This window comes from Cynara cardunculus (assembly GCF_001531365.2).
Source record: "Cynara cardunculus var. scolymus isolate 2C chromosome LG 13, CcrdV1, whole genome shotgun sequence".
In the NCBI taxonomy this organism is placed as follows: Eukaryota; Viridiplantae; Streptophyta; class Magnoliopsida; order Asterales; family Asteraceae; genus Cynara; species Cynara cardunculus.
Genome location: NC_037540.1, coordinates 17,251,133 through 17,278,738, shown reverse-complemented (window position 1 = coordinate 17,278,738; position 27,606 = coordinate 17,251,133). Strand labels below are relative to the sequence as shown.

Sequence of the window (27,606 nt, the reverse complement as noted above, 5' to 3'; positions counted from 1 at the left end):
TGATGTAGTTGGTGGTGACGAAGGTGGTGGTGATGTAGTTGGTGGTGACGAAGGTGGTGGTGATGTAGTTGGTGGTGACGAAGGTGGTGGTGATGACTTTGGTGGTGATGGTCGTTTCAACAGTAACGGTAATGGAAATTGGAACAATGGAAAACATGATTGTAGGTCCGACACAATGCAAGTCGTCGCAGTCGTCACCTCGGATCCAGCCAACATCATCACCAAAACTGCTGCACATACAGCCATGTATCTTGTTGGCCTCATTTTTCACCAACTCAGAAGAATGCAAAGAGAGATATTAATGGTGTGGGAGGAGTTGCATTTTCTGTAGGCATCTCATGCATGAATTTATAGAAAGAGAAACACCCCTCAATGGACACGTGTCGCCTACAAGAGGCGGCTATAAAATTTCCATGGGGCGTTTACAAAATGATTAAGAAACTTGATGAAATTGGTGTCGAAGTTAATGATGTTTTAATGCTAAAAAGTAAACCCTAGAAAATAAGTTTTGAATATCTATGCAAATGATCGTAATGGATATTGAACATTGTGACAGTTGGCTAGCTTAACACTATATGATAATCGAATTAAACCTCATAAATTTATGACCAAATATCACATATTACCATACCTATATAGAACTAATAGTGTTTTTTCCGGTTCAGACATATATGATAATCAACTTAAACCTCATATATGCATCTACGACCAAAGAAAACAAATTACTAAACGGGACAAATTGCATGAAAAAGTAACGTACTTTAACTTGATTCTTATTTTGGGTAACGTACTTTCAAAACATCTATTTTAGTATCTAAGATATAAATTTTTTAACATTTAAGTATCTGGGTTATTAACCTGTTACTATGCTGATGTGGCGAGTGATGTGGTATCTAACTCAGTATTATTTGCTGAAGTATTAACCAGATACCACATCACTCACCACATTAACATGGTAATCGGTTAATGCTTCAACCGGTTACCCGGGTAGTTAAATGTTTAAAATTTTACATCTTAAGTATCAAAATGAAAGTTTTGAAAGTACGTCACCCAAAATAAGAATCAAGTTAAAGTACGTAATTTTTTTCATACAATTTACTCTACTATACGTATAGAACTAATATCATTTCTTGTGATTCAAACATATATGATAATCAATTTAAACCTCGTAAATTTATGACCAAAGATCATATATTACTATAAGTATAGAAATTATGTCCTTTTAATCCATACGAAATTGGATAATATGGTTATGATTTGTTATTAATTTTCTACTCATATATAACAAGTTAAAAATTTTTAACATATGGCATTGTTAAGTATGTTCTAGTTTAAACTATTTATCAATGTGTATGTCATACATTAATTTATTTGAAACCGAATAATTAATAATTAGGTTTGAATATTTACTCTTAAAAATCAATATCATTGTAATAACTACATGTTACTCAAAAGTTAATTATTACGCCCTAAAAAATCATCAGATACTTTTCATTTTTGGAGTCTAAGCTTAAACCAATCGGACACCATCCTTATAGTTGATTTTTAATACTTGAGATTGTAGTAAATCAGTAATCATGTTTGCACTTCTGCCAATCACCCCTTTAATTGATCATGCGGTTGATCTAACCAAAGGTCGAAATTAAAATTTTATTGAATTAATTTTAATGTATTTTGAAATTTGGATTGGTCAACTATTTGGAGTTGATAGGATCATACGAACATGGATTTGATAATTGATATTTGCCAAATTATTTGTAGCCGAGTTGAAACATGTGACATTAGAATTGTCATATATATCTTAAGTGTATGTGATGAAGGTTTAGACATCGTTTATTGCTCTCTTGATGGTTAAAAGATGTACGTATCCAAAATCAAAATTGCTTGATTAATTGACGTCAATAAAAAGAAAGAGGGAGATGCAAATCTATGCTAAAAGATAGTAATTGAATCTGTCATTATTTTCATCCTCTTTTTTTCAAACTTCGCAAAAACTTCTCCATTGATCATCAAGTCGTTTAATCAATGAACTCTTCCATTAAGTAGCAATAATGCAGGTAGATCAAATTGAATGGAAATTAATTGGCAAAACTGGTAGTTTTGCCAATTAATTTTATCAATAGGTAGATCTGTTGATAAAATGTCTTGATATCTTTTTTGATTAACCTGGATATTCAATCCGCTATGCAGGTCGACCAATCCTAGGATGACTACCTGCTTTGTGGGTATTCCGAAGTCACCGCATTTGAACCTCCATGGCCACAAGAGGATTTTTACTCCTTCAATTTGAATTTGAGACCTTTGGAGTGTAAGCTTAAACCATTTAGACACCACACTTTTGGTTAATAAAATGTCTTGATTAAGATGGGGGCATGCATTTTTGGGTGTTTGCATCGTATATAAAGTGACCTTTATATATATATATATATATATATATATATATATATATATATATATATATATTCTATTTTCAATAGGTTTGCATTTACACAGAAAAATAACCTTAAGAGAAGGTTATGTTTTGTACTTAAAATTCTTAAAAGCTTCTCTAAAGGTTTTATAGAAGCTTTTCATTTCCGTCAAAAAGCTTCTCTATGTAACGGTAGGTAAGGTTTTAGGGACGGTTTTCGGAGGATATGTTTTTGGTAGCTTTTAGAGACACTTTTTTAGGGCTTTAGATACGGTTAAAATTTTGAATGTACAAATCTCCAATTCCGTCCATTGTAATCAAGCATACCGAGTATTGAATCTTTAACTAAATGTTCTTCATGCTTCTATCTACTCAATTTCTATGAGTTCGTTGCTGAAGTTGTTTCATATAATACTTAGTGAAATTTTAATGAAACTGTTTCATGTATTTATTTATAATTAAAATAATGAAGATGATAATATCCATGATTAAGGGGACGTTTGGCAGTTGTTGAATGGTTTGGTGCAAAATAATTAAGTGGTCAGAATGATTAAGAGGCTTTCATGATAGAAATATAATTATTTAGTAATTATTTACAACGAAATTAGTGCACTGAATGATTAAAAGAGGCCCATGATACAACATCATTAAGAGAGTTTTAAAACCATTAAGAGGCAGACTTTTTTTTCGCCAAACAAGATTCACCTCTTAATGATTCAAAGGCTGCCTCTTAATGGAACTATTAAGAGGTAAACAAATAACCCCTAACACCCTCCACAATAAAAATGATTAATCAACATCTCATAATTAAAAAAAATGAACAAAATGAAAAATTATGATTTGTTCAACGAGGTTTGTACGGTTTGTATAAATAATGTGGTTTGCAAAATAAACCTCCTCTAAATGAAATGAGAATCACAAAATATGTTAGAAACTCGTTAGAACTGATACACAAATATTTATTTACATGACACATTCATACTTTCCTAATTAATATGCCACGTACCATGCTATGAGCTGTTTCTAAGTTCTTAAATAATTTTAATTTCTTAACGAACCTGCCCTATATATATATAGTAAAAAAAACTATATGTATACGATGCCATTTACTGCATTGAATTAAAATATCCAGTAAAAGAATGAAAAGAAGTCTGTATTCTGTAAAATAACCATGAATATTTGCCAGAATTTTATGAAACATATATATCAAATCCTAAAGAAGAACATGACAAATAATTTAATGAAATTGGAATGAAAAACACATCATGTACAAAGAGATGTCAAGGTTTAAAGGAATATGACATTGGAAAATTAATGAAATTGGAAAATACATAGGTAGATGACACGTAACAAACTCATCATCTTCATCACCCCTCATATAAAACCCAATTTTCATGATTCATAAAACCTCCATTCAAACATAACCGGAGAGGTTTTAGGACAAAAACAATGTGGAGCAAAATAGTGCATGTTTCTAAGCTGAATGTAAATCCGAAATCGTTTTTGAAACCCCCATGTTCTAAGGAATGCATTGGTGGTGACCAAATTGCAAATGAGCTCCAAAATGTCACTGCGTTAAGTTGTCATATTGTGTGATATGTGTTAGTAAACATGTTTATAAAATAATGTCAGTACGTTGCATGGCATGTAGATTATATTTGTGATCTGTTCACATGTATGGGAATCACTTAGTGTGACAATATTAACCTTGGTGGTGAAGTCTTAGATCATGAGTTTTGTTATATGAAACCTATTTGTTGATGAACATGCATGCAAAGTGAAGATGAGGGTGGTAGTAGACAAAAGAAAAGTAGAAGTAATTATATGGTTTGACATTCATTTCTCAATAGTATCAAAATGAGATGAATTGAATGACCCCCATTCTCACCCATTATGTGTGTCTTTCGTCGCTCCAAAAATCGTTCCAAGTAGCCTAAAAGCTCCCATGGACAATTTTTTTTTTCAAGTGCGTAGAATGAGGAAAAGCTTATTGAAAAAGACATCTATTCACACAACAATGTCGCATGCGACTTACCATGGGAGTTGGGTCACGGGGTTAGTCCCTGAACACCGTTTTTGGGCTACATGGCTTGAGTCACGTGCAGTGGCGGACGCAGAAAAATATATCGTAGGGGGCACTATACTCCAACCAATTAGCATATTGATCAAACCAAGTCGGACAAAAGCGTCTTCCTTTACTCCCGACAAATTTTTTTGGAAATGCATGACCCCGTGGTTGACAAAATTAACCTAATCTAAAGCATTTACCATTTACCAAATCACCAATAAGCAAACAACAATCTACAAAAGTAACCTAATCTAAAGCATTTACCAAATACCAAATCACCAATAAGCAAACAACAAACTACAAAATTAACCTAATCTAAAGCATTTACCATTTACCAAATCACCAATTTTGTAAATTAATAACAATAACAAGATAAATACCTAAAGTAAAACATTTACCAATTACCACAAAATTAACCTAAAATACCTAAAGTAAAGCATTTACCAATAACCAATTACAACAAAATTAACCAACAAAATTAACCTAAAATACTTAACCTAAAGCATTTACCAATTACCAATTTACCACAAAATTAACCTAAAATCACCACAAACCCACAATATAAAATTTAACCTAAAATACTAGACGAAATTGAAATTGGAAATTATAATTTTAGTTGTTTAGTGTTTACCCAAGAGATGAATGAAGAGAAGTCTAGAAGAAGAGCCTCTGGGCTCTGCTCCTCTGCCGACTGCTTAGGGCCCAAGAAGTAGAAAGCTTGCACTTGCACTGTTGCTGTGTTGCACACAGCCACACAGTCGGACCGGTGAGAGGCGGTGCAGGCGAGGCGGCGGCACAGCGCAGCGGCACGACACAGCACAGCGCACAGCCTCGCAGTCGCAGATGGCAGATTCGAAGTCGCAGTCGCTAGACCTAGACGCCTCACGCCTAGACGCACGGTATTCAATTTCAGGCATGTCTTCACAGCTTCACTCTTCTTCACTCCCTTCGGCCTTCATTCACAATCACAATTCACAGATTCACAACTCGTTTCTTGGTCTTGGCTGAAGAGGGAGGGGCCTCCTACCTCATCTTGTTGGGGGCCCAATTACACCAAATCTCAAAATACAAGTAAAAAAAAAATATTTGGGCTTTCATATAAGATTTTTGTTGGGGGCCCAGGACCCCAACCCCTTCTTACTGCATCCGCCCCTGGTCACGTGCCTGCTCACCCCATACACTATTTTGGTCTCATTCATGGTAATTTAAGTTTTGTTTCCTCTAGAAATGTCTTTGTGTTGCTCCGAGAAACCCGTCATGGGAATACCATCAAATTTCGATGCTTTAGCTTAATACCTTATATTTCCTTCATTATCTCTTAAATATTGGGTCATGTACAAAAGTTGCGATAAACGTGTAACACCGCTAAAATTTAAGAATAGCAACTTGAGATATAACTAGTAATTATGAAATCTTGCCCTACAAAAAGATAAGTCACGCCAACTATTACAAGGGAAACAATCTTGTTTAAAGTTAATAACCTCCTAATCTAATTTATACAAGAAATAGATTATGACCGAGTATCACTAAACTTCCGAAAGGTTGTTATCTCCAAGTAAAGCGTCCAACAAATGTTAATAGTTCTATGTGCCTTGAACCGACATCAAATCAACTTTCTCTAACATCCGCCACTAGAACTTGAGATGTATGACAATAAGAACAAGTGTTAGGCTAACAAGCTAGGGAATTTAGACATATAAATCAACCCAATTATAAATTCATATACATATATGAAAACTACGTATATGCTCCAAATAAATTGCTTCTTGTTTACTCATGTTACCACAATGGATTTTTACCGTCAAACACCCATAACAAGAGTCCCAAACGTCCATTCGTTACTACGCATATGGGGGATGGTGGAACACAGAAGTCAGCCATGATGTCAACATTGTCGAGTAGCACCTGTAACACCCCAAAATAGGAGGAATTTGTAATAGACATTACAAAGAGGGACTAGTTATGTCAAGACCTTAAAGGTGATTGATGTAAAGGTCTAATATTATCAATTACTAAAGTTTGGTTGTTTTGTTTAAAACATTTAAGACTTGATTATGGAGAGACAAAATAATCTTTTAAATTAATTCAAAGAGGGTTGAGTGATTTGATAATTTTAGGGAGTTAAATCTAATTATTATTATTTTTTTCAGATTTGAAATCGTGAGTGAAAATGGTGAAGTTAACAGTTTCCACAACCGAGCACAAAAGAAATGTGAAGCTTCAATGAGATAAAAATAATCTATTGCCATGGCCTTTCATCAGTAAACTGAAAAAGAGAAAATTGAATACAAAATTCGATTAAATGCGTCAATGGATTACTATTACGTGGCCATGATGAGTCAGAAGAATCAAGGACTCTTCAAAGGTCAGTTAGAATTCCTTGGTGAGGCAAATAAGATAGTTCGAAAAGTTATATTAGACAATGCTCTAGGGAATTGTCAATTGACCTCTCCAAAAATTCAGAAAAATATTGCGAATTGCTTTGCAGAAGCATAGTAATATCAATTATAGATGAGATTGGCAACGATGTGTTTGTTTTGTTAGTTGATGAATCTAGTGACATCTCAAAGAAGGAACAAACGGTTGTCGTTTAAGATATGCTGATGCACGGAAATTAGTTAAAGAAAGCTTTCTTGGTCTTCTTCACGTGACGGAGACTACTTCTGAAACACTTAAAAGCGAAATTGATCCTTTATTTACTAAACTTGGATTGAGCTTGAAATAAGTAAGCAATAAATCTATTATTGTTGAATCTCTAAGTCATGAAATCTATTATTCTTGAAACTCTAATTCTCTATTATTGTTCTTTATTTTTTTTATAGATTAGAGGTCAAGGTTATGATGGAGCAAGTTATATGCATGGTCGGTTCAAAGGATTAAAAGCTTTGGTCTTGCAAGAAAATAGCTCCACGTATTACATACATTGTTTTGCTCACCAACTTTAGTTAGTGGTTGTGGCGGTTGCAGAAGACCACCTGGGTCTTTGGAGATTCTTTGAAATGATAAGCACCATATGCAATGTCGTGAATGGTTCTTGCAAACTGATATGATGCAAGAGAGCTACAAGTTAAGAGTGCAAGAAGCCATATGAGCCAGTGAAATCTAAAGTGGAACAAGGTTAAATCAAGAACTTTGTCTTACATGAGCCGAAGATACACGATGGGGTTCTCATAAGAAATCAATTGTGAGTTTAATCAATTTGTTCCTGAATGTCTTAAAGTTGCTTCATTGGATTATGGAAAAAGGCGATGGTCCCATCAGAAGTCAAGCGTTTAGTATTCTTGAATATTTTCAAACTTTTGATTTTGTACTTTATTTGCATTTGATGTTGGAGCTTTTAGTGGTGACAAATTTATTTCAAAATCTCGTCAGAAAAAGGATTAAAAAATCTTGGAAGCGGCTGCATTGATAGAAGAAACGAAAGAAAAACTACAAAGCTATACAGGAAGTGGGTTTGAGACCCTTTTGAAAACAGTTGAATCTTTCTATGATTTACATGATATTCCAAAGAAGGACATGGCGAAAGAATTTGTAAATACATCAAGAGTAAGGCAAAGGACACACATTACCAACCTACATCATAACGAGTATGATGTATTCAACACTGTCATAGATTTACAAATTCTAGAACTCAGTGATCGCTTTAGTGAGATAAGCACCGAATTGATTAAAAATATGGCAGCTTTGAGTCCTCGTCTCGTTTTTTAAGTTCAATCAATCAAGTTTACTGAAGCGTTATGAGTTATATCCATATGATTTTGATTACATGGATAAGGTCGATATTAGGGGTGAAATAGACTTATACTATCACTATGTGCATCAACATGAAAGTTTTGCCAACTTGAATGGCATTGACGATTTGGCTATACCAGTGGTCGAAATAGATGTTCATCTTACTTATCAGTTAGTTTATCAATCATTGAAGTTGGCTTAGAATTTACCCGTTGCAACCGCTTCAGTTAAAAGATGTTTTTCTACAATGACTCTTCTGAAGTCGAATTTGCACAATCAAATGGGGGATGAGTTTTTGAATGCCGTGGTCATTTGTGCCGTCGAAAAAGAAGCGTTTCACAATGTCAAGAATGATGATGTAATTACCCGCTTTCAAAAGATGCGACCTTGTCGAGAACAATTGTAGAAGGTAACTTCTTTTATCTTATTAACAAATTCGTATTTTACTTAAAGAAAATTCTTAAGCTTTTTGTTGTACACTCGCTCCTCTAAAATCCTGGCTTCGCCACTAACTTAAATGGTATATAAAATGAATTTTATTTTAAAAATTGCATGATAATAAGCAAAACAACTGTAATTTAAATATTTTTTATACCATGATCATGAACACAGGAACATAGGCAACAAGTTTTTGCCAATTTCTAAAAACATTTGAACCCAACGTACCTATACCCTAAATCAAAAAATTTATCCAACAATCTAAATAAAATAACTCTCCTAAAAAACCTAGAATATCTATACATTGTTGTGCCTTAAGATATAAAAAATTAGATTTAATACATTCGCAAAACTTCTATTTCCAATATCTACCATCGGATCGTTTATTTCGTCAATATTTTTCCATTTGACGACGGTGCTTAGTTAGTCATTGGAAATTAAGTAGCCTTAAAGCATGCCGATCAAATTACATGGAAAATAATTTTCCGCACAACGATGTTGCTATAATTTCTTACTTAAGATTGGTTACATAGGGTTTGAAAAAATAAACTAGTACATTTTGTTGTAGAAATTTAAGTGATATTAGTTAATACCTTAAAGAGTTGTAAATAATTTCATGTGCTTTATTAATTAGTATTTTCATTTTTAACAATACCAATTTTTTATGGAGATTATGGCTTTTTGGTATATATATAATCAATAGACAAATATCATTTGAATGCACAAATATTAATTGAAGCCGAGAACTTGAAATGGCATGTTCATTAAGTCATACGATTATAGCACGGTGACTAGGTCATGTGCATTTGTCTCGTGGCAATCTAAATGTTATATGGCATTGAAATTGATTGGATGGTCAGTTTTCAAAGTCATTTGTCGTTATTGAGAGGTCACGGCCCGTGCGCACTCTACGAATGGGTGATACAGGATGCACCCTTCTTATGTTTGGTTTTCCTTAGCACATGTCATATCGGGGTCTGTTTACCTGCCGACGCGACGTCCACGATGCCTTCAAACGGGGTATCGTGCTCGCACGCAGGCGGGGCACCGCGAACTTTGTTTGATCCCTCGACGTCAGGCTATGATTACGTGTTCACGGGTCGTTCTTCTGTGCAGGCTTTGACAATGATCCTTCTGTGGGTTCACATACGGAAACCTTGTTACGATTTCTCCTTCCTCTACATGATAAGGTTTAGTGGAATTCTTGCGACATCGCGGACAACAAACCGCCTACGTTGCCGCAATCCTAACACTTCACCGAACCATTCAGTCGGTAAGAGCGTAGTCAACTCGAGGTGATGACTCGCATTTACTAGGAATTCATCGTTTAAGACCAACAACTGCAATAATCTATCTCCATTGTGATGAAATTTCAAAAATTTCCCTGTTCTGTCAGCCAAGGCTATTTACTCGTTGAATGCATCAGTGTAGCACGYGTGCGACCCAAAACATATAAGGGCATCACATACGTGTTATTGCCTTAAACTTCTGTGGCCTGAAAGGCCATAATCCTTCTAAGAATCCAGTTGTGGAGGGACACCTCSACATAGCTAGTTAGCAAGGCTAATGTWTCATCCGTTAAAGGAATTAACCAGACAAATCACTCCACCAACTAAGAACGACCATGCACCACCACCCATAAAATCAAGAAAGAGCTGTCAGTTAGTTTGTCAATCCTTTCTCGGTGATCCGTCGATAATCACCCACGAAAAAAAWTTATCTGGATGATTTTTGTKGKTAAAAGTTATTTATTTTACAGTGTATATGTAGTACTTATTATAAATATTAGTTGAAAATATTCGACCAWTTTCTAGGGAGTTCATGATGATACCATATATGTTTGTTAATATTGAAATAGATAATCTATGTTTTAGATAATCTTAGGACAAATTGGCAGCAAATATGTCTTCGTTGAAATATACCTCGAGCTATGATGTTGTAAGTAGTGATGACATCAAAGTTCATAGRAAGCAGCGGAAAATAGTGCTTGTATTTTTGGAACAAAATTGGAAAGGAAATACAACAAATGGTGGAGCAAGTACGAGCAGCCATGGCGGGTCTTCTATCTGTAAATTACGAAACGTACTTGATATTCAATGCAGGAGAAACTTTATTTATTAGGAAGAGCAATTACAAAATTCTTCTTCCATGATTCAATAAAATCAATTAGTTTTGGTAACTTGGCTCAAATCTTATATCTCATGCATTTGATTCCAAGGCCAAAGATGGGCATGATATAATGACATTCGAATTGACGGATGTCACCCGAATAATTCTAACTATGCACTWGTTATCACCAAGATCATAATAATGATAAGTTGGGTTGAATCCTCAGAGACTCGGCTTGATCAAGTTCTCAATACTAGAAATATCAAGTATAAGAAGGAATATTTAAAAGTAAATACCAAAGGGAAGGGAGGTTAGATTTGATTAACAGACTAAACATTCTATTAAAATGATCATAATTCAATGTAATAAAAACTCAACAATGGTTCACTTATGTGATGATTTGATATAAAATAGTTAAATCAAGCTATAACTAGTTAATCTCTTATGGAATTGATGTTAGTCTCCATTAACATATTGAATATTGTCACCAATATCCCCTTGATGTTAACGGAGTTAGGAAAATGATTAAAAAAAGGTTATGTGAGCTTTTAATTTACATGATAGTTGATACTTGCTCTATAAATAGTTCCTATCTAGATGCCAGTGACAGCCTACTTGTAGTGATATTCATAATACAGTTTAATCACTTGTGTGATAATTTGATAGCAAATAGTTAAATCAATATCCAATACATAATTATTTATGGGATTGATGTTTATCACAATTAAAGTAGTGAATTTTGTCACATATATCTACTTGACGTTAAGGGAGTTAGGAGAATGATTAAAGAAAAGGTTAACCAAGCTTTTGTGTTAGACTTTTGTAATTAGGTTCGATTAGAACTTCATGCTAACCTCATCTAGGATTTATGATCTTGCTTTAATCAATTTGAGTGTTAAGTTCCAATTGTAGAGCTTATTTTGATTGAATGCCATGTATGTTGAAATTGGTCATTAGAGCTTGTTATTAGCTAGAGCCGTTTTAGTTGCGTAATACGAATGTTCTATCTATAAGCGTCCTAATAGACCGTTTTATAACACTTAATTTATATGACTCAAAAAATAAACCGTCCTTTCTAAAGGCATTGTAATAAGTTTACATGACGCTTTTGGACGTCTAAAACAATTTTTAGGGGCACTTTAATTAGGAAGCATCGTATTAGCAATTTTATAGGACACTAATTGAAAAGGTGTCTTGTTTTCTCAAAAATGTTCTATAAACTTATTACAAAATTTAAGGACGCTTTATTTTTTGGTAATATAAATTAATTCCTATAAAATAGTCTACTAAGACGCTTAGAAATTGATAATATCCTATAAACTCAATTTTATTGTACTATTTTATAAACCATGTTTGATTCTGTTCATTCTAAATTTTTTTAGTTTAGTTATATCGGCATGATTGTTTGAAATTAACAAACAATCCCCCTTCTAAATTATTTCTTTCATCACCTTGTTTATATATATTCGGCGTGCATCTTATAATTAGTCGAGTACAAATAGAATCACCCTACTTATTTCTAGTAAAATATATATTGCAACAAGAGATATAAGGACATAATATATATGAACTTGGCATTTGTTATTCACACCTTCTGAACATTTTTGTTCATGCACAATCAACATTAATAATTTATGATATCTTCATCATTGAACTCTTCGGAATGTTTGATCAATTCCCTACAAATCTTGGTTCTCATTTTCTATGGCTTGATTACCTGTCTTTGGAAATTTGATAGTTGTCGATATCTTGAATCCTCCTAGCACTTGATTTCTAAATGGTCTTAAGAGAACAGTTTGGTCCTCTGAACACATCTTTAGAAATCATTTTAGAACCCATAAATTTTCCCAAGTATAAAAAATGTAATCAGTTTACATTTATAAGGCTTAACAGATCATATTTGAAGTACAAAGACTCTCTGTCATCTTATGAGCTCATTATGTTTCAATGCTAAGTAGTAATTACAACCCACTTGTTGAGATCTTTTTTTATAACAAATGTAATGTAGTTCCTCATAACAAATCAAATTCCATTCTATAATAGCTCCTGGTTTTCCAACCATGTATGATTATCCTATTACAATGTATGATTATCCTATTACAATGGTGTACCATAAGGTTATATAACCATATTTTGTTCAAATTTTGTAGTAATTATTTCTCTACAAGTAATTTATTTGCCAACAACGGTTATTCTACGTTTGTTCAAGGACGTTTACATTATCAATTTTTTATTACTTTCAAAAACCATTTTTATAGAAATCCAATTAAATCTCACAACAGTAATTCCAAATACTTTCTAAATACCAAGTTTTATTGAAAGCTAAACCCAATATACATAAGACCATAACTTCTCCCCAAAGACTTTTTATTCAATGATAAAACTAGTTTATTTTTAAATATATAAGACACACTCATAAAATATAAAAAGTTCTCGGCACAACTCAAGTAACTTGAGAAAGAGAGAACGAAACAGAAACATTAGGAGTAGTATTCTCCTTAATCACTTGGGGGGTCAATATATTAGCAGTTAGGAAGCGTAACCCCACAAGTGCTAGCAATTTTCTTGAACTTWGGAGAAATAATATACTCTCTCACTATTGGGATCCTTATGTACTGGCATATGCATGAGAGTTGTTCTGCCAATCTCCTGCAACATAGGTTTGATGGTGGTGGTGGTGGCGGTGATGACGAAGGAGGCGGTGGTGATGGTGGTGGCGGCGGTGGTGACGCAGGAGGCGGTGGTGATGGTGGTGGTGGTGATGGTAGTGGCGGTGGTGACGAAGGAGGCGGTGGTGATGTTGGTGGCGGTGGTGACGGTGGTGGCAGTGGTGACGAAGGAGGCGGTGGTGATGACCTGGGTGGTGGTGATGACCTGGGTGGCGACAAAGGTGGAGGTGATGACCTGGGTGGGGATGAAGGTGGCGGGGATGACCTAGGTGGYGAAGAAGGAGGAGGTGAGAACCTGGGTGGCACTGAKGGTGGCGGTGATGGYCTGGGTGGGGATGAAGGTGGCGGGGATGACCTAGGTGGTGACGAAGGGGGAGGTGATAACCTGGGTGGCACTGATGGTGGCGGTGATGACCTGGGCGGGGACGATGGTGGCGGGGATGACCTGGGTGGGGACGAAGGTGGCATTGATGGCCTAGGTGGCAATGAAGGTMGSGATGGTGACCTGGGCAGTGGTGTTGGTCGTGATAGTAACAATCGAATTGGAGTTGGGAACGATGCAAAACATGGCGTTAGGTCCGCCACCAAGCATGTCGTCGCAGTCGTCACCGGGGATCCGGCCAAGACCATCACCAAAACAGCTACTGCACATACTGTRATGTATGTTGCTYGCATCATTTTCCCCTACTCGAAGAATGCAAAGAGAGAAATTAACACAACTCTAGAGGAGTTGTGTTTTCTGTAGGCATCTCTTGCTTGAATTTATAGAAAGAGAGACACTCCACGATAGAAACATATCGCCATCATGAGGCGGCTTTGTACAATTACTTTAAAATTAGATCCTCAAAAATAAATTATTAGAAGTGTAAAAGTAAAWGCTTACTTAAATGAATTTGCTATGAGGTTGGCAAAATAACTATAACCTAGATGAAAATCTAGTYAGTAAACAAATTGAATTTCATAAGCAATTTGATAAATTTATGATTGTGCAACTCAGGTTAATAAAATTACAYGGARWATTTACAAAAAGGGTAGTTAACCATCCGATGTCGTAATTTCTAAATTAGGATGTTGGAACGTTGACAACGAAAAGAAAAATAACGTGCATTTTTTACAATAAGCGTGCATGGTGTATAAAATGACGCTCGATAATAATTAAAACCAATTGCSTYSTWATTAAATTGTCTTCTTAAATTGAGTTATAATGAATGGAGCTATTGTCTTCTTAAATTATGATGCAATTAATTTGTAATTAAATGCCAAATTGAGATTTTGTAAGAAAACTTGTGTGATATAATTAAAACGTAAAGAAAATTTTACGTATATTTCCTCAACCCTCACACTTTTTGTTTCCACTATACATATTTATGTGTTGTATGCTTTGCTTCACTTCTGAAAATTGAAATAAAAAACATGTTCAAAGGCATACTGCATTTAAATCCATTTGGACACTTCACTTCTAGTGTTTGAGGCAATACCAAAATAATACTTTTGGGTACGTGGGATGTCATTTTTTTTCAACTTATGATTGTGGATTACTCTTTCAGATCTATATGAACACAAATCCTATTATTTCTAGACACAAGTACTATATACCACAACAAAACCTCGTTTATATAGGATACCAATAATTTTCATGCGTCCTAATAAGACACTTTATAAGACTTCATTTATAGGATATCAATAATTTTCATGCGTCCTAATAAGACACTTTATAAGACTTCATTTATAGGATCAAAAATTAAAGCACCATATACAAAAGCGTTGTAATAAGTTTATAAGACGCTTTTAAATGTCTTAACAAGATCTTTAGAACACTTTTAATACAAAACGTCATATTATCAATTTTATAGGACACATTTTTGATAAAGTGCCCTATAAACTCATTGTTTTATATTACATTTGTTTTTATCGGACACTTTTTCAAAAYTTATTACARCGCCTTTAAATAAGACACTTCATGTTTTGATTCTCTAAATTAAGTCCTGTAAAAAAAACTATTAAAACACTGTCRTCCTATAAACCCGTTTTTCCAGTGGTATACTACGAAAAGCCTTTTTGACATTGATTATACTTGAGCTTTTCTAAAAACAGCTTATGCTATTTCAAGAGTTTGTTGAGAATATGAGTGTTAAAAGACCTCTGGCAGAGAGCCTGCAGTAGCAAATGCCTATGTGGTGCTTCATTATTTGTCTCTTTTGCGTTACATGTTATAACATTTCAAGTCTTCAAATTTAAAACGTTACAGTCTCATAGATTGAATTTTAGAACATCTTTTTTTTTGCCCCAAGTCTGTTAAAAATATTCTTGCAAATAAGATAATCAAAGTAGCACTTTATTCATTTTATTTATTTTCTATTRCAGAAAATAAAAATATCATTGCAAACATCCACAAAAACAATGTCATGGTCCTCACCCTTTCACTTCTTCCCACCCCTCCATCCCTAGCGATCTTCATCTGCCAGCCTCCTTCAAACTAAACAGACTACTAACACGAAGAGCACGCTATACAAATGTAACATCTCATTCCACACATTGCATGTAACATATAGAACATACACAATAAATTCTTTCAAAAATTGAAAAAGAAAAAAGAGAAAATGAAAAATGAAATATGGTAAAACGGTTTATTTGAAAATTTGAATAAAAGAAATTAATGAAGGGTTGGAGAAAGAGAGATGGTGACAATAAATATAAAATATAAATGGTGATCATTAGTAAAATTATTGAAATTTAAATTTAAAATGTTTACATGTCTTGTAAAATTGCGCTATTCTTATTTTTCATCAACTAAAATTGAAAATCCTCACCAAGATAAAAAGGAATCGTGTAAATGAGTTTGTATAGTTTTATAATCTTCGGATGGTATGTAAATGATTTGTATATATATATATATATATATATATCTACATACATATACACGTATATATAATTTATGAATTATACGTTTGGTTTTTTTTTTCTTCATGTTTTAACACCTTCGTTTCATATAGTGAATAACTACTAAAAAAGGCCATAGGCACTTTTTAACATACTTGCTACCTATCGGTGAAGGCACACCAATTAGGGACACGTCCTTTGGTAATCCATTGGTAAAGGTCTAGTCAATCAGTGATATATTGATGAGTGTCCATCCTCGAAACATGCGTGGGTCAAGACTTTCCCTGTGGGTCACCGAAGGAAATAACTCAGAGATCAATAAGCCACCTGCCACTACTGACATACCATCCGAAGAAGTATCATCGCTGACTTATTGAAAGGTATGTAGTATCACCAATTATCGAAGTCGGGTATGATGATGGACTACCGAAGACCAATAATATCCACGAATTAAGAACTTACTACGGTTTTCCCTTAATTTGGTGATCCATTCTCGTTTATTTTTTAAAAATTAAAAAGTGTAACAAAATGGTATTTTGTTTACCTTTACCAAAACATGTCAGTACAATACATATAAAAAAGTCATCCATACATTAAATATTAAAAGGAAGTTATTCATAAAAATATGTCCGTATAATACATACAAAAAACCGCTACTAACGCATTAAATAAGTTAACAACTTAAAAAATAAGGTATGCTCGGCTAACTTGGCATGTCACACCTCCGGTTCTATAACTAGTCTCTTTTGGCACCCAACTAGGCCTCAAGCTTTGGCTCCCACGGAGCCACTAACCTTCCCGTGTCTACCGTTCCTCCTCTATGTAGCCAACTTCGCTTCTAACTCAAGTACCTACAAATTTAAAACATTTGACAATGATTAGTATTCTGATGTCGATCAGTGTAAGCTGTTCCAGAGCTCTGTCATGATCATTGGTCATACCATACTCGGGATTTTGAGTACTCCTGAATCCAAACAAGTCATCCTTCTTTTGGCATCCAACGATCCACTCCCACAACTACAGTTTATTAGTAGGATGGGGTGTTGGATTCTAAACCGGCATACTTCTCATCCCGTAATTGCTCATACTTCTCCTACAGGTTACTAAAACATTCTAAAGTAGTGTATCTGAATGTAACCAAAGAAAAATATGTATGTTTTCTTTGATTTTTGAAAATTGAAATCCAAGTTCTAAGGCATATAGCTTGTTTGGAAATCATAATTTAAATATGAAGCTTAATATTCTTTTATCATGAAAAGCCATTGTCATGCCCTGTGAAATAAAAAATTAGATTTAATACCTTCTAACCTTGGCAAAACTTCTTTTCCCAAAATTTATTCGTGAACATTTTCCCACTTGACGACGATGTTTAGTTAGTCATTGGATTAAGTTGCTTTAAAATGCAATAATGTTCCTATAATTTCTTAATTAAGATCAGTTACATATTGTTTGAAGAAATAAACGAATGCATTTTTAGAACTTATATAAAGGCTGTTTATTAAGGGATTAGAAATTTAAGTTAATATCTTAATAGTTCGAATGGATGATAATGATTTATAAAGGGACCAGGAAGTGCAAAAACCTTGAACTTAAATTGAAGAATCGTTGTGAGACATGCATGTTCCCCACAAGTCACTACACGAAATCTAACCTATTGCGACAACTGAAAGATCAAAAATTCATCGCTCTAGATCTATTGTGACCAGTTCTGTCGATGTAGAGCTTTTCACTGTTTGTTCGTAGTTGTAGCTTCCTATCAATAAATCGTCGCAACCAACATAAAACAATTAAGAATTAAATATTTCATCTACTGTGATGACTAATTGATGCTATAGGTGAAATTTTTAAAATTAAATACTATGACGACTTATCGATGCTAAATAAAGATAACAAAAAGTAAAAAATGAATCTTTTAACTAATGCGACGACTTATCGTTGCTATAGGTGAAAAAATTAAAAAATTAAATCTATTTCAATTCCTACCAATCAAACATGTTATCAGATTCCATCTGATTTCATTCAAATTCCTTCAAAGTAAAATTCTTTTAATGGATTCCAATTCTATCAAATTCCATTCTGTGAACCAAACGGTTCCTAATAGTTAAACTGAACATTAATCTACAACTGAACATTTCATATTGATTTCTAATGGGTTTTGTTACATTATACCAAAGATATAAAACAGTCAACAGGGAGATTTGATTTGAACTTCAATTTATAATGACCACATAATAACAAAGTAGAAAAACATAGTTATATAGTTTTTGAAAAAGAAAAGATTGGGATGTATTCCTGCTAAATAAATGAATCTTGTCTTACCCCCGGTGATGTTGCAAGACGGGCGAGTGTTGATAATGAGCTATATATATTTTCACAAGAAGGCGTAAAAGTGTTTCGACTTCATTACTCAAAAGATCAATCTGAATCTAAGGAAATTCTCAAGAACAAAAAATGGAATCTTTCCAAATTAGTTTATATCAGTATAATRTGTAAAAARGCGATWGAACTATGAATGYTGATGCAATAATTTTTTCTCCCTCATCCCAGGACTATGCTTTATGATCGAGTTAGACGAAAGAAACCTTGTCCCAGTTTGTAGAATTATGTGTCCCTGTCCAGCTTTGGTTTTTCAATGTTATGGTTCTACTTTCATGCTCAAAAAGTGATATTATTGGGGCTATTGCAACACCCCCAAATACCACATTTGCATATAACACATATTTCATTACATGAAAATATAGTTTACATTACAAGGTCCCACTAGTACAAGGATTCTTATATGTACAGAATCTACATATGGAAAAATTCCAAAACAAATCATGTACTAATACATGTAATACAACATGTATCTTCAAAATAAACAATCTTAAGCAGATCTTCAAAAGCAGATAACATATTAGGAAAATAATCACATTTTCCTTTTTCCCTTATTATCCCTGGATCCCGCGATTCCTGCATTGCATAATTTTTAAAACAGAAAATGAGGGTTAGACCAGAAGGATCTAGTGAGAGAATTCTTTCATTGCAAATACAGGGTGATGAACACCAAAATATCTTTGCTCATAAATATTTATAATACAATCAAATAATGCAATCCTCAATGATATGTATAAAAGGATAAACTCAAGAACCTCAATTCTATTAATAAAAATACATCTGCTTAAAGACCCAATGTTCCCAATATGAAACAAATATTATAACCAAAACTTCTTCGAATCATCAGATCATTCCTTTGTAAATATTATTGGAAAGATTTACGGCAATACTTGCCCTTTGTGACAAACCATTTTCCTCTTCTCAATAACATATAAATTATTATTTCTAAAAGGAATAATATCTCTAATTAATCAGGCCACAAAAAAATGATTACTCAAAGTTATTAAATCCAATTAGTAATAAAAATAAGAGTTATAATATTATCCACATATGACAATGCCTCCCTTATTCCAAGTTCACCTCTCCTTGATATGCCACCCTTATTTCTCCATCAATGCAGGGCTACTTATTAGAACAGATAAAAGTCACCACGTCTGAAAGTACCCATTCTCAGTTCCAAGCCAGAACAGACAAAAGTCACCACGTCTGGGGAAACTACCTCTTAAAATAAGTTTCGTACCAAAACAGACTTATGTCACCACGATTGGTAGAAACAATTCACAAAATCCAATTTCATACCAAAACAGACTTACGTCACCACGTTTGGTAGGAATATTTTCCAAAATATAGTTTCATATCAAAACAGACTTACATCACCACGTTTGCAGAAATATATCTTTTATTTAAAAAGATATAAAATACCCCTTTTTACAATAACATAAATAAACCCAATAATAGCTTACCAAATTATAAAATATTTCAAGAAAACACAATACTTGAAATTTTTCATCAAATGGACGTCCGGATAAGTTATCCGGACAAGTAATCCGGTCAAGTCCTTTGTCCGATTTACCAATCCGGACAACACTTAGCCCTTTGTTCGATGTACATATCCAGATAACACATATTTGTCCGATTTATCAAATCTGGACAACCCTTAGGCGATTTAAGGCTAAACCATTTAGCATGTGATTGTATTCCTACTTCTCCTGTTTAAAATACTTTAAACATATAATCAAAGATCATAAATCGCTCAAATCACATCCGGTTTATTTTAATCTCGTCAATGCACCAGGCGGTTTATTTTTAAGTCGCTCATTTCTTGACCGGTTTAGGGCTTAAATCGCCCAACCTTTATCTGGTTTAAGACTAAACCGCTTAACATTTGCCCGATTTATACATTAAATCGTCCAAGCTTTGTCCGGTTTAAGACTAAACTGCTTACTACTTATCTGGTTTAGGTCTAATCCGGATAACACTCCTATGGTTTAAACTTCAAACCAGATGAAAAGTTTATACAACAATTATGCATTTCAAAGAGAGTAAAACATTTAAATCACTCAACTTTTATGCAAGAACTCTGATTTTGAAGAAGATAGAAAATCAATTTGATTCCACTCGATCACCGGACAACTTCTCACAATACTCTCTCAAATTTCCAAAATTCTTAAAGAGGCAAGAAGCCTTGCCTCATACCCAAAAATCCATATTTATACCTTCCCTTTTTAGGGAAGTCAGCCAACCAGGCCCTCCCCCACATGCATGCATATATATATATGTATATATATATATATATATATCATTTCATACATACATATACACATATGCCTACACATACATGCATATTGATGCATATATTTACATAACACACACACATATATATATATATATAACACATTTTATGCATATATATACAAATATATATATGTATATGTGTGTGTATATATATATTTATGTTCTTTTAGTTGATTTTTCTAGACTAAGATTTTTCTTATAAAAGAAAAGGATCATCCAAAATAAGACAATTTCATGAATTGACACAAAGGAGTATTATCACTACAACAAATTAGACCTTTAGAGAAGGTTTTCTTTTCTATTGAAAATTTTGAAAACCTTCTCTAAAGGTTTTAGAGAAGTTTTTCATTTCGGTCAAAAAGCTTCCTATATAAGAGTTGGTAAAGGTTTTAGGGAGGGTTTTCAAATGGGACATTCACGTTAACTCATGAAATTGTTAGCAATACTTTTCAAGTATTCATGTCGCTTTACAAATGTCACTAGAAGTTGTTTTTAGTGAAGGTATTATGCAATAACATCTCTAAAAGTATATGCTTTAGTGACACTTTTCTAACCCTTCCCTAAAATATCTTTTAATTAGTTACACTTTACAAACCTTCTCTAAAGATTGTTTTTAGCATATAATTAAATCCTTCTTTAAAGATTATCTTTAGATACACTTTTAGAGAAATCAAATCTTCTCTAAAGGTTATTTTTACATACAATTTTAAATTAATTCATTCTTTAATAAATATATTTTATCTTTTTCCATCCATATTTTCACATTATATTTTATATATAATTACATATTTATAACTAATAGCTTTAATCAACAAAAACAACATAAAAATTTTAAAGCAATAAAATTTCTTACATTTATTATCATATTAGAGACATGAATATTTCAAAACAATCCCAAACGTTCAATCAATCCATAAATCCGTCCAAAATGTTCAAAAATCATATTACAACGATCCAAGATCTTGGGTCTCAAAACCATGATCCAGAACATTATGATACTGAAAAATTCGCAAGTGGTTGGCGAATGCATGCACTTCATCATTTGAAGCAACTCAACCGCTTTATCCCTCATATGAGTGAGCATAGACTTTAACATCATTTCTTACCTTGCACTGATGACAATGCCCAGTCTCCATTGCATGGTGTTTAAAGAGGTGGTAACTGTAATGCAATAATTTCAAGTTAAGTGCTAAAGATGTCAATTTTCCACTTTATCTACAACAAATTAACAGGCATCAGAGTAAATTCATTACAAAAGACACGAAACTTAGAATTTGTCAACTGATAATGTTTAAATGGAAAACAACCAATTAGTCGATCAAAGGAATTTGTCGATGATTTTCGGAAATTAATAACCCATCATTTGATATGAAACTCAAGCATTGACCTACATTAACAATAACATAATATATGACGTATGACAAATACTGAAGTTGCAATGATGAGCTTTAATGTTTGGATATATGAATTCTAATTTTGAAATCCAAACACCCCAAAGTCTAGAAAACAGATTGTGTGAAGTAAAAACAACCCAATCAATATCACTTAGTGAATAAACACAATGTGCATATGATAGTGAATAAACACAATGTGCATATGATAAATACGCACTCCGACAAAATACTAATCTAAAGGAAAATGGCACTAACTCTCACCAAAATTCGCATCAGACAGTTGAAAATTCTAGCTTCCTCGCTTCCATTTCACCCATAGAACAACTTCATTCCTTTCAACGACCATCTAACATAATGCAATATGAACCCCAGTTCATTAATCATAAATATTACCTCTTCAAAGAAAAAGTTACTAGAACAATCCCAAGATAAAAACTCACTTGGAAGCTTTTTCAGTTGAATAAACCCTCTTTGGACATCTGCAACACAAAATGATTCTTGAGACCTAACTACCACAATAAGCTTATAGATGACTTTGTAACGTCCAAGTATGGCGGTAACTTCATGAAAAATATAATGACCATTTCTTCCATTAATGACACAATTCACAACTTTTGAGTCCTGTTCTTTACAACGAGCCAAGAAAATCTTGGCTTTTTGTTGATGTTCGCAAACTATAAAAAATCTTTTTTCTACATATTATGATAGGTGGTGTTGTTTAGTCCTCACAAACTTCTTACTCGTGTTGTTGTACAAACTGCTTTAGGTTATTGCTATTGATTTCGTTAGATTCTAGTGAAGTTTCAAAATGTGTGTTAGTTTACAAATTCATAAACTAGTAATTAGTAATCCAATGATTCATCAAGTACCTTTGTTAAGCTATGTAGTTCTCCTGGACTTTTCACTTCTGGTAGATTGAGTGGAATTATCAGAATAAACAATACCAAAAAGGCTCTTTTATCATCGTGGATGACTCCTATCAATTGAATAGAAAGACATGAGAAATTCTCCAAAATATCCAAATTCTGAAAGTAAGTAGTAATTCTTCCCACGTACATGAGGAAGCCAATTTAAGGCCCTAGCATCCGGATTCATAATATAGATAGATGTTGTTGTCTTTATCTAGGATGGGGAAATATGGTCTCAATGTTACCAAATATCAGGAGGGGACAAATTAGTCTGAACGACCTTGCAACTATCCAGATGAATTAACCTCCATATACAATAAAGCAACTAGCTCGAGTTTAATACCTTTAGCGACGAATTAGTGAAGGAATTTTACATCGCTGATACTCCTCATTTTTGTAGTGATTATAACTCTGATTGAGGTGATATTTAAATGTTTGGAATCAAAAGAGGTTTATCTAAAACCTTTGTTTAGACATTCAATTCTGAGAAGTCTTGGAGGTATGAGAAATCATTAGTTTTTGTAACACATTGAATGCTAAAATAATTATATTTTAGTTTAGTCAAGTTGATACATGTTCGGGTGCATGTTTAGGGGTTATGTAAGAATGTAATGGTTGGTAGTTGACCTAGTGGGTCCGATATGATATGTAGGTATTCTCCTTGAGTAGCATGCATGGTTTGCGTTGGATTTTTGGTAGCAAGCATTCAGGCGAGTCTTTATGAGATCTAAGAACTTTTGAGCATAATTGTTTATAGTAATGACATAATTTCATCTAAGGAAAACGAACATGCTTAGGTAAAACTGTTTGCAAGGCGAGTAAAAGCAACTACTTCATCAAAATATGATTATCATGACTTTTAAGCCAAGTATTTTTGGAGGTTTTACTTGCACGCATCTTGATATGTTAGATGCATTTCCATCCGGCACTTTCACCTTTTTTAAGACATTACAAAATATTCTTTCTCCTTCTTATCCATTGTGAAACAAGCCGGAGGCAGATACACTTTATCGTCATCATAAGCTTTAGGATGAAGTTCAGGTCTAATACCTATTTCTTGTAAATCAAGACGTGCCTTTATATGATCTTTAGTCTTTCCATCCAAATTCATCAAGGTGCCAATCACACTATCACAAACATTCTTTTCGACATGCATCACATCAAGATTGTGCCACAACAAATTATCTTTCCAATATGTTAACTCAAATAAAATAATTCTCTTCTTCCAGTTAAATGGAAGATTTGGATTATCCTTCACTAGTTTCCCAAATTTAATTTCGTACCCAGTTAACTCATCAAGTATATCAGACCCTGTTAAGCGGCATGGTGGCCTTTCATGTTCTTCACTAGTTAGTGGAAATTGTACATTAAAATGTTGACGCAAATATATGTGTATGAGACAGTGACGATGCCAAGAGCATCGTCATTAGAAATATTGAATAGGGATCCAAAATTTACGTCATGGGTACAAACTAGAGCTGTTCATGAGCGGTACAGACCGCTAGACCTGACCCATATGGCCCGCTAAAAAAGCAGGCTCAGACAACATTTTAAAAAAATATGGGCGAGCTTGGGCTGGACTTTTCAAATTTATGGGCGGGATTAGCGGGACTTTTCAAATTAATGAAAAAGGAAATTTGGACAAGCCCGTCCAACCCAATATATAATTATAATCAATTAAATTTTTTTATATAAGTAATCTTTTATTAAAGAAAGTTTATAAGTGGTTTTGGGTTTGGTGACATTTGTTTTTTAAGAGGTGCTGAAGTCTGAAGTCTGAAGTCTGAATTCACTTCTGATTGTTAAGAGGTGGTGCTGAAGTCTGAAATCTGAATCAGTCAGACTGTTTGTTTTTTGCGTCTGAAATGAAGTTTGAAGATGAGAGATCGATAGTTGATATGGATCGACAATTGACAGAGTTGAGAGATGAGAGATTGAGACAGAAGAGTTGATCCATAGAAATCGAGCGCAAAGAGATCAGAGTAGGTAGGCAACGATTTGAAATAAGAGGTAGTAAGAGGTTTTGCAACCACTGAAATTTTCAGACCTAATAAGAGCTTTTAAGCTCTTAATTGAAAAAAAAAACAAACACACTGAATCCTCTTATGTCTGACCGATTCAGACTTAAGACGACATTAAGAGCTTTTTTATTAAAAACAAACAGCCCCTTAGACTAGGGCTGAGCAAAAACCGAAAAACCCGAAAAACCCGAAAAAACCGACCGAAGAAACCCGACACCGAACCCGAAATAATCGCCCGAACCACCCCGAAGTCCGAATCCGATATTTATATCGGGTAATGTAGGATCGGGTAGGATCCTACGATCCATCACCCGAACCCGCCCGAAACCCGATCTGGTTGAGATGTTGGGCTTGGGCCCTTTGAGATGTTGGGCTTCCTTAGTAGTAGGCTACGGTAGGGCAGTCATCGTCTTCCACTAATCCACTCTTCCCCTTGCGACTAGACTACGATACGATACGACCTTCGTCCGACTACAACTGCCGCAGCCGTACCCGAAGACCGAAGTGCAAGATTCCGCGTCCGACTCCGACCGCCGCCTGCCGTCCGATTCCGACTGCCGCCTGCCGTCTGACTACTGCCGAGTGGCGACGAGACTCACGAGAGATTTATGTAAGTTTTGCTCAGCGTTTACAAAATCAATGAACTGTTTAATTTTGGTTAAGAAATCATAATCCAAGTTGTTATCTGTGTAAAATTTGTTCAATGAAGTTATCTGTTTGTAATTAGTAGCAAATGCAATTAGGAATTACATAAAGAGGAAAACTTTAAATCCCACTTATTTTACCTTCTAAGAACAATGAACATTCCAATTTCCAAATACATCAATCCACGCAAAATACAATTTGAATTGGTAGCTTTTAAGACTGCAAGGATAAACATAGAAAATACACTCTAACATGGTCACTTGAGGACTCATTTACCAGCAGATACGCGCCATAAAATTGTCAACAAGATGTATATTTTATAGACACCAAGTGCTATGTTTACCTGTTTTTATATGTATGCTTAAGAATTTGGTATGATGACTTTCACTTGCAATTTAGATGACGTTCTGTTGGGGTTTTTGTTGGTTAAATGTGCCTCCTTTTGTGGAGGTATATCTTTTAGTTGGCTAAAGGTAATTGGGAAGGATGAATAGGTACGTTTGTGAATTTTTGATGAGCCTATCAGTTTGTATTATAGTTATGTTGTTAATTGTGTATACCTGATCATTAACACATAAATACGTACACAAGCTACATTGTAAACATCATTGGTAGTTGTATGGATTTATTTATAGGTGCTGCCATTGGGCTTGATTTTATTCTTTAGATTCATAATGCATTGATCACTTAGCTGCATATTCTTTACACTTGGGTTATACTTATACACAATGCATTGATCACTTAGCTGCATATTGGTTTGTCTTTGTAAATCCTCAAACCCGATCTTCCCCGAACCCGACCCGAAAATCCTCAAACCCGATCTTCCCCGAACCCGACTACCCCCGAACCCCGAACAATGTACTTCGGGGTATGTCTTTGTAAACCGAAACCCGATCGGGTTACCCATTTTTGGGCCCGATCCGATCTGACCCGTCCGATGCTCTCCCCTACCTTAGACTCCCTCCAGTGGGCATCAACCACCTCCCAAAAATATACTATATGCGATATGTCATATAATATGTCTCTAATCTCGATCTCAAAATATTAGGTGGTTATATAATTTTATTGTTGAAGAATCCAAAATTCAAAGGGTGATAATTATTGAAGAGGAAAAAGTCCAACTCCATATTTTATGAAAAATACTTTTTTCTCAGTTTATGTACATTAGTATATTTTATGGCAATTTTAAATGGTAAAGTTTATGGCAAGTTCTCGCATGCTGAAGTTTACGACAATTTTAAATGGTACCAATGATAGACGCTTGAAAGAATGAGATGCTAGAAAGGTAGTTGTAACATACCATATTTATCCGTGGATAAGGTAAATGATGAATTAGCATTTATATTTAAAAAGAGATTGAAAATATCAAGAATTTTGTGATTGGGCCAAATTTGGTGTGCACGATTTGTACGAATAGGGTGATTTGAATTTAATTGCTAAACATATATATATATATATATATGTATATATACACGTGTTAACTAGTTTAGGCACATATATTTATATGTAATATAGAGTATTCATTGATGCATGTATATGTACTTATAGGATGAATGTACTTATAGTTGTGTGTATGTACTATAAATTCTTTTGCCGACCTTGTCAACCAACTTTTTCGATAGAGTGGTAGTAGTAGAAAAATGGAGAAACAAACTAAGGAT

General features: G+C 34.0%; 1 protein-coding gene across 1 annotated transcript; it reads left to right on the top strand.

The window, feature by feature from the left end:
• Positions 1–13,379: 13,379 nt before the first annotated feature.
• On the top strand, positions 13,380–14,171 carry LOC112524837 (glycine-rich protein 5-like). Its single transcript, XM_025134785.1, has one exon. It carries the CDS (start codon positions 13,380–13,382, stop codon positions 14,169–14,171), a length of 792 nt encoding a protein of 263 aa, XP_024990553.1.
• Positions 14,172–27,606: the final 13,435 nt, after the last annotated feature.